The sequence below is a fragment of the Dendropsophus ebraccatus genome, chromosome 9, assembly GCF_027789765.1.
Source record: "Dendropsophus ebraccatus isolate aDenEbr1 chromosome 9, aDenEbr1.pat, whole genome shotgun sequence".
NCBI lineage: Eukaryota > Metazoa > Chordata > Amphibia > Anura > Hylidae > Dendropsophus > Dendropsophus ebraccatus.
The window spans coordinates 113377578-113387577 of NC_091462.1; the positions used below are offsets into that span (position 1 = coordinate 113377578).

At 58.3% G+C, this 10000-nt stretch overlaps 2 protein-coding genes across 5 annotated transcripts in view; one reads left to right on the top strand and one right to left on the bottom strand.

The window, feature by feature from the left end:
- LOC138801585 (uncharacterized) overlaps positions 1–10000 on the bottom strand; it is a 16327-nt gene that overhangs the window by 5436 nt on the left and 891 nt on the right. For all 3 annotated transcript variants that reach the window (XM_069984571.1, XM_069984570.1, XM_069984572.1), the window contains exon 2: positions 6386–6527. In XM_069984571.1, the coding sequence (XP_069840672.1) occupies positions 6386–6527 (142 nt within the window). The remainder of the gene's footprint in view (positions 1–6385; positions 6528–10000) is intronic.
- Positions 1–10000, top strand: part of DUSP14 (dual specificity phosphatase 14) — a 20358-nt gene that overhangs the window by 2682 nt on the left and 7676 nt on the right. The window lies entirely within an intron of this gene.

Here is a 10000-nt window from a genome sequence, read left to right on the forward strand (position 1 = left end):
TCACAGCCAACCCCATAGCGGCACCCCTCCATATCACAGCCAACCCCATAGCGGCACCCCTCCATATCACAGCAACCCATAGCGGCACCCCTCCATATCACAGCAACCCCCATAGCGGCACCCCTCCATATCACAGCCAACCCCATAGCGGCACCCCTCCATATCACAGCCAACCCCATAGCGGCACCCCTCCATATCACAGCCAACCCCATAGCGGCACCCCTCATATCACAGCCAACCCCATAGCGGCAACCCTCATATCACAGCCAAACCCCATAGCGGCTACCCCTCCATATCCAGCCAACACCATAGCGGCACCCCTCCATATCACAGCCAACCCATAGCGGCACCCCCTCCATATCACAGCCAACCCCATAGCGGCACCCCTCCATATCACAGCCAACCCCATAGCGGCACCCCTCCATATCACAGCCAACCCCATAGCGGCACCCCTCCATATCACAGCCAACCCCATAGCGGCACCCCTCCATATCACAGCCAAACCCATAGCGGCACCCCTCCATATCACAGCCAAACCCATAGCGGCACCCCTCCATATCACAGCCAACCCCATAGCGGCACCCCTCCATATCACAGCCAACCCCATAGCGGCACCCCTCCATATCACAGCCAAACCCCATAGCGGCACCCCTCCATATCACAGCCAACCCCATAGCGGCACCCCTCCATATCACAGCCAACCCCATAGCGGCACCCCTCCATATCACAGCCAACCCCATAGGCGGCACCCCTCCATATCACAGCCAACCCCATAGCGGCACCCCTCCATATCACAGCCAACCCCATAGCGGCACCCCTCCATATCACAGCCAACCCCATAGCGGCACCCCTCCATATCACAGCCAACCCCATCATAGCGGCACCCCTCCATATCACAGCCAACCCCATAGCGGCACCCCTCCATATCACAGCCAACCCCATAGCGGCACCCCTCCATATCACAGCCAACCCCATAGCGGCACCCCTCCATATCACAGCCAACCCCATAGCGGCACCCCTCCATATCACAGCCAACCCCATAGCGGCACCCCTCCATATCACAGCCAACCCCATAGCGGCACCCCTCCATATCACAGCCAACCCCATAGCGGCACCCCTCCATATCACAGCCAACACCCAAGCGGCACCCCTCCATATCACAGCCAACCCCATAGCGGCACCCCTCCATATCACAGCCAACCCCATAGCGGCACCCCTCCATATCACAGCCAACCCCATAGCGGCACCCCTCCCATATCACAGCCAACCCATAGCGGCACCCCTCCATATCACAGCCAACCCCATAGCGGCACCCCTCCATATCACAGCCAACCCCATAGCGGCACCCCTCCATATCACAGCCAACCCCATAGCGCACCCCTCCATATCACAGCCAACCCCATAGCGGCACCCCTCCATATCACAGCCAACCCCATAGCGTCACCCCTCCTAATCACAGCCACCCCATAGCGGCCACCCCTCCATATCACAGCCAACCCCATAGCGGCACCCCTCCATATCACAGGCCACCCCATAGCGGCACCCTCCATATCAACAGCCAAACCCCATAGCGGCACCCCTCCATATCACAGCCAACCCCATAGCGGCACCCCTCCATATCACAGACCACCCCATAGCGGCACCCCTCCATATCAACAGCCAACCCCATAGCGGCACCCCTCCATATCACAGCCACCATAGGACGCTCAACCCATAGCAGCACCCCTCCATATCACAGCCAACCCCATAGCGGCACCCCTCCATATCACAGCCAACCCCATAGCGGCACCCCTCCATATCACAGCCAGCCCCATAGCGCACCCCTCCATATCCGAGCCAACCCCATAGCGGCACCCCTCCATATCACAGCCAACCCCATAGCGGCACCCCTCCATATCACAGCCAACCCCATAGCGGCACCCCTCATATCACAGCCAACCCCATAGCGGCACCCCTCCATATCACAGCCAACCCCATAGCGGCACCCCTCCATATCACAGCCAACCCCATAGCGGCACCCCCTCCATATCACAGCCAACCCCATAGCGGCACCCCTCCATATCACAGCCAACCCCATAGCGGCCACCCCTCCATATCACAGCCAACCCCATAGCGGCACCCTCCATATCACAGCCAACCTAGCGGCACCCTCCATCTCACAGCCACCACCCCATAGAGGCAACCCCTCCCTATCCACAGCCACCCCATAGCGGCACCCCTCCATATCACAGCCAACCCCATAGCGGCACCCCTCCATATCACAGCACAACCCCCATAGCGGCCACCCCTCCATATCACAGCCAACCCATAGCGGCACCCCTCCATATCCACGCCAACCCCAAGGCGGCACCCCTCCATATCACACCAACCCTAGCGGCACCCTCCATATCACAGCCAACCCCACACAGCCAACCCCATAGCGGCACCCCTCCATATCACAGCCAACCCCATAGCGGCACACCCTCCATATCACAGCCAACCCCATAGGCGGCACCCCTCCATATCACAGCCAACCCCATAGCGGCACCCCTCCATATCACAGCCAACCCCCATAGCGGCACCCCTCCATATCACAGCCAACCCCATAGCGGCACCCCTCCATATCACAGCCAACCCCATAGCGGCACCCCTCCATATCACAGCCAACACCCTAGCGGCCACCCTCCATATCACAGCCAACCCCATAGCGGCACCCCTCCATATCACAGCCAACCCCATAGCGGCACCCCTCCATATCACAGCCAACCCCCCATAGCGGCACCCCTCCATATCACAGCCAACCCCATAGCGGCACCCCTCCATATCACAGCCAACCCATAGCGGCACCCCTCCATATCACAGCCAACCCCCATAGCGGCACCCCTCCATATCACAGCCAACCCCCATAGCGGCACCCCTCCATATCACAGCAAACCCCATAGCGGCCACCCCCTCCATATCACAGCCCAACCCCCATAGCGGCACCCCTCCATATCACAGCCAACCCCATAGCGGCACCCCTCCATATCACAGCCAACCCCATAGCGGCACCCCTCCATATCACAGCCAACCCCATAGCGGCACCCCTCCATATCACAGCCAACCCCATAGCGGCACCCCTCCATATCACAGCCAACCCCATAGCGGCACCCCTCCATATCACAGCCAACCCATAGCGGCACCCCTCCATATCACAGCCAACCCCATAGCGGCACCCCTCCATATCACAGCCACCCCCATAGCGGCACCCCTCCATATCACAGCCAACCCCATAGCGGCACCCCTCCATATCACAGCCAACCCCATAGCGGCACCCCTCCATATCACAGCCAACCCCATAGCGGCACCCCTCCATATCACAGCCAACCCCATAGCGGCACCCCTCCATATCACAGCCAACCCCATAGCGGCACCCCTCCATATCACAGCCAACCCCATAGCGGCACCCCTCCATATCACAGCCAACCCCATAGCGGCAACCCCTCCATATCACAGCCAAACCCCATAGCGGCAACCCCTCCATATCACAGCCAACCCCATAGCGGCACCCCTAGCCATAATCACAGCCAACCCCATAGCGGCACCCCTCCATATCACAGCCAACCCCATAGCGGCACCCCTCCATATCACAGCCAACCCCATAGCGGCACCCCTCCATATCACAGCCAACCCCATAGCGGCACCCCTCCATAGCACAGCCAACCCCATAGCGGCACCCCTCCATATCACAGCCAACCCCATAGCGGCAACCCCTCCATATCACAGCCAACCCCATAGCGGCACCCCTCCATATCACAGCCAACCCCATAGCGGCACCCCTCCATATCACAGCCAACCCCATAGCGGCACCCCTCCATATCACAGCCAACCCCATAGCGGCACCCCTCCATATCACAGCCAACCCCATAGCGGCACCCCTCCATATCACAGCCAACCCCATAGCGGCACCCCTCCATATCACAGCCAACCCCATAGCGGCACCCCTCCATATCACAGCCAACCCCATAGCGCACCCCTCCATATCACAGCCAACCCCATAGCGGCACCCCTCCATATCACAGCCAACCCCATAGCGGCACCCTACATATCACAGCCAACCCCATAGCGCACCCTCCATATCACAGCCAACCCCATAGCGCACCCTCCATATCACAGCCAACCCCATAGCGGCACCCCTCCATATCACAGCCAACCCCATAGCGGCACCTTCCCATATCACAGCCAACCCCATCAGCGGCACCCCTCCATATCACAGCCAACCCCATAGCGGCACCCCTCCATATCACAGCCACCCCATAGCGGCAACCCTCCATATCACAGCCAACCCCTAGCGGCACCCTCCATATCACAGCCAACCCCATAGCGGCACCCCTCCATATCACAGCCAACCCATAGCGGCACCCCTCCATATCACAGCCACCCCATAGCGGCACCCCTCCATATCACAGCCAACCCCATAGCGGCACCCCTCCATATCACAGCCAACCCCATAGCGGCACCCCTCCATATCACAGCCAACCCCATAGCGGCACCCCTCCATATCACAGCCAACCCCATAGCGCACCCCTCCATATCACAGCCAACCCCATAGCGGCACCCCTCCATATCACAGCCAACCCCATAGCGGCACCCCTCCATATCACAGCCACCCCATAGGCGGCACCCCCTCCAATATCACAGCCACCACATAGCGGCACCCTCCATATCACAGCCAACCCCCATAGCGGCACCCCCTCCATATCACAGCCAAACCCCATAGCGGCACCCCTCCATATCACAGCCAACCCCATAGCGGCACCCCTCCATATCACAGCCAACCCCATAGCGGCACCCCTCCATATCACAGCCAACCCCATAGCGGCACCCCTCCATATCACAGCCAACCCCATAGCGGGCACCCTCCATATCACAGCCAACCCCATAGCGGCAACCCCTCCATATCACGAGCCAACCCCATAGCGTCACCCTCCATATCACAGCCAACCCCATAGCGGCACCCCTCCATATCACAGCCAACCCCATAGCGGCACCCCTCCATATCAACAGCCAACCCCATAGCGGCACCCCTCCATATCACAGCCAACCCCATAGCGGCACACCCTCATATCACAGCCAACCCCATAGCGGCACCCCCTCCATATCACAGCCAACCCCATAGCGGCACCCCTCCATATCACAGCCACCCCATAGCGGCACCCCTCCATATCACAGCCAACCCCATAGCGGCACCCCTCCATATCCACGCCAACCCCATAGCGGCACCCCTCCATATCACAGCCAACCCCATAGCGGCACCCCTCCATATCACAGCCAACCCCATAGCGGCACCCCTCCATATCACAGCCAACCCCATAGCGGCACCCCTCCATATCACAGCCAACCCCATAGCGGCACCCCTCCATATCACAGCCAACCCCATAGCGGCACCCCTCCATATCACAGCCAACCCCATAGCGGCACCCCTCCATATCACAGCCACCCCATAGCGGCACCCCTCCATATCACAGCCAACCCCATAGCGGCACCCATCCATATCACAGCCAACCCCATAGCGGCACCCCTCCATATCACAGCCAACCCCATAGCGGCACCCCTCCATATCACAGCCAGACCCCATAGCGGCACCCCTCCATATCACAGCCAACCCCATAGCGGCACCCCTCCATATCACAGCCACCCATAGTCGGCACCCCTCCATATCACAGCCAACCCCATAGCGGCACCCCTCCATATCACAGCCAACCCCATAGCGGCACCCCTCCATATCACAGCCAACCCCATAGCGGCACCCCTCCATATCACAGCCAACCCCATAGCGGCACCCCTCCATATCACAGCCAACCCCATAGCGGCACCCCTCCATATCACAGCCAACCCCATAGCGGCACCCCTCCATATCACAGCCAACCCCATAGCGGCACCCCTCCATATCACAGCCAACCCCATAGCGGCACCCCTCCATATCACAGCCAACCCCATAGCGGCACCCCTCCATATCACAGCCAACCCCATAGCGGCACCCCTCCATATCACAGCCAACCCCATAGCGGCACCCCTCCATATCACAGCCAACCCCATAGCGGCACCCCTCCATATCACAGCCAACCCCATAGCGGCACCCCTCCATATCACAGCCCCCCATAGTGGCACCCCTCCATATCACAGCCCCCCCATAGTGGCACCCCTCCATATCACAGCCAACCCCATAGCGGCACCCCTCCATATCACAGCCAACCCCATAGCGGCACCCCTCCATATCACAGCCAACCCCATAGCGGCACCCCTCCATATCACAGCCCCCCATAGTGGCACCCCTCCATATCACATCACCCCCCATAGTGGCACCCCTCCATATCACAGCCCCCCCATAGTGGCACCCCTCCATATCACAGCCCCCCCTCCTCACCTTCCCGGATCCTCGCAGGCCCAGCTTCTTACACTGCTGCTGCAGCTGCGCCCTCTTCAGGAGGTGCAGGGAGGAGGGGGTCAGATCCAGCGCCAGCTCTGAGGCTCGGCCCTTCCTCCTGGTCATAGTGCTGGGATAATAGCTAGGAAAGACCAAACAGACCTCACAATCCGGGGGACTACAAGTCACAGCATAACACACAGGAGGCCATGCTGATCCCTCTCACCTGCCTAATGGGAGCCTCTGCCTGGGGGGAGGGGAGGCTCAGGTGCCCCTTATATCCTCATCTAATCAGGAGCAGCCAATAGGGAACAGATGTCCGTGGGATCCCTGCAGGAGCTGCTGCTCAGGTTTCACTTAAAGTGGAACTCTTGTTGCTTATTATTTCTTCGTCTCTTCCTTGTGAATAAAGTTATGCCATTTAAAGGGGTACTCTGGCTAAAAAAAAAAAAAATCTTTCAAATCACCTGGTGTTACAAATCTCCAGTCTTCCAGTACTTATCAGCTGCTGTATGTCCTGCAGGAAGTGGTGTATTCTCTCCCATCTGACACAGCGCTCTCTGCTGTCACCTCTGTCCATGTCAGGGACTGTCCAGAGCAGGAGAGGTTTTCTATGGGGGATTTGCTGCTGCTCTGGACAGTTCCTGATATGGACAGAGGTGGCAGCAGAGAGCACTTTGTCAGACTGGAGAGAATACACCACTTCCTGCAGGACATACAGCAGCTGATAAGTACTGGAAGAATGGAGATTTTATAATAGAAGTAAATTGCAAATCTGTATAACTTTATGACACCTAATAATTTGAAATTTTTATGTGTTTATTTTTTAACCGGAGTACCCCTTTAAGTGCCATAACTTTATTTACAATAAAGAAATGACAAAGCTTTTTATGTATCGTATATAGGAAAGAGACCTGTCTGTATACATGGAGGGGGCACATTGATGCCATGGCCTGGCTGTATACATGGAGGGGGCACACTAATGCCATGGCCTGTCTGTATACATGGAGGGGGCACACTAATGCCATGGCCTGGCTGTATACATGGAGGGGGCACACTGATGCCATGACCTGTCTGTATACATGGAGGGGGCACACTAATGCCATGGCCTGGCTGTATACATGGCGGGGGCACACTGATGTCATGGCCTGGCTGTATACATGGGGCACACTGATGCCATGGCCTGGCTGTATACATGGGGCACATTGATGCCATGGCCTGGCTTTATACATGGAGGGGGCACACTGATGCCATGGCCTGGCTGTATACATGGAGGGGGCACATTGATGCCATGGCCTGGCTTTATACATGGAGGAGGCACATTGATGCCATGGCCTGGCTACATGGGGCACACTGATGCCATGGCCTGGCTACATGGGGCACACTGATGCCATGGCCTGGCTGTATACATGGAGGGGCACACTGATGCCATGGTCTGGCTGTATACATGGGGCACACTGATGCCATGGTCTGGCTGTATACATGGGGCACACTGATGCCATGGCCGGGCTGTATACATGGAGGGGGCACACTGATGCCATGGCCTGGCTGTATACATGGAGGGGGCACATTGATGCCATGGCCTGGCTGTATACATGGAGGGGCACACTGATGCCATGGCCTGGCTGTGTACATGGAGGGGGCACATTGATGCCATGGCCTGGCTGTATACATGGAGGGGCACACTGATGCCATGGTCTGGCTGTATACATGGGACACATTGATGCCATGGCCTGGCTGTATATGTGGGGCACACTGATGCCATGGCCTTCCTTTATACATGGAGGGGCACATTGATGCCATGGCCTGGCTGTATACATGGAGGGGGCACATTGATGCCATGGCCTGGCTGTATACATGGGGGGGAGGCACATTGTTGCCATGGCCTGGCTGTATACATGGAGGGGCACAGTGATGCCATGGCCTGGCTGTATACATGGAGGGGGCACATTGATGCCATGGCCTGGCTGTATACATGGGGGGGAGGCACATTGTTGCCATGGCCTGGCTGTATACATGGAGGGGCACAGTGATGCCATGGCCTGGCTGTATACATGGAGGGGCACATTGATGCCATGGCCTGGCTGTATACATGGAGGGGGCACACTGATGCCATGGCCTGGCTGTATACATGGGGGGGCACACTGATGCCATGGCCTGGCTGTATACATGGAGGGGGCACACTGATGCCATGGCCTGGCTGTATACATGGGGCACACTGATGCCATGGCCTGGCTGTATACATGGAGGGGGCACATTGATGCTATGGCCTGGCTGTATACATGGGGCATATTGATGCCATGGCCTGGCTGTATACATGGAGGGGGCACATTGATGCCATGGCCTGGTTGTATACATGGAGGGGGCACACTGATGCCATGGCCTGGCTGTGTACATGGAGGGGGCACAGTAATGCCATGGCCTGGCTGTATACATGGAGGGGGCACACTGATACCATGGCCTGGCTGTATACATGGAGCACACTGATGCCATGGCCTGGCTGTATACATGGAGGGGGCACACTGATGCCATGGCCTGGCTGTATACATGCGGGGGGGGGGGGGGCACATTGATGCCATGGCCTGGCTGTATACATGGAGGGGGCACATTGATGCCATGACCTGGCTGTATACATGGAGGGGGCACAGTAATGCCATGGCCTGGCTGTATACATGGAGGGGGCACACTGATGCCATGGCCTGGCTGTATACATGGAGGGGGCACACTGATGCCAGGGCCTGGCTGTATACATGGAGGGGGGGGGCACACTGATGCCATGGCCTGGCTGTATACATGGGGCACATTGATGCCATGGCCTGGTTGTATACATGGGGCACACTGATGCCATGACCTGGCTGTATACATGGGGCACACTGATGCCATGGCCTGGCTGTATACATGGAGGGGCTTATTGATGCCATGGCCTGGCTGTATACATGGAGGGGGCACATTGATGCCATGGCCGGGCTGTATACATGGAGGGGCACACTGATGCCATGGCCTGGCTGTATACATGGAGGGGGCACATTGATGCCATGGCCTGGCTGTATACATGGAGGGGCACACTGATGCCATGGTCTGGCTGTATACATGGGGCACACTGATGCCATGGCCTGGCTGTATACATGGAGGGGGCACATTGATGCCATGGCCTGGCTGTATACATGGGGGGGGGGCACATTGATGCCATGACCTGGCTGTATACATGGAGGGGGCACATTGATGCCATGGCCTGGCTGTATACATGGAGGGGGCACACTGATGCCATGGCCTGGCTGTATACATGGGGCACACTGATGCCATGGCCTGGCTGTATACATGGAGGGGCACACTGATGCCATGGCCTGGCTGTATACATGGAGGGGGCACACTGATGCCATGGCCTGGCTGTATACATGGAGGGGGCACACTGATGCCATGGCCTGGCTGTATACATGGAGGGGGCACATTCATGCCATGGCCTGGCTGTATACATGGAGGGGGCACACTGATGCCATGGCCTGGCTGTATACATGGGGCACATTCATGCCATGGCCTGGCTGTATACATGGAGGGGGCACATTGATGCCATGGCCTGGCTATATACATGGAGGGGGCACACTGATGCCATGGCCT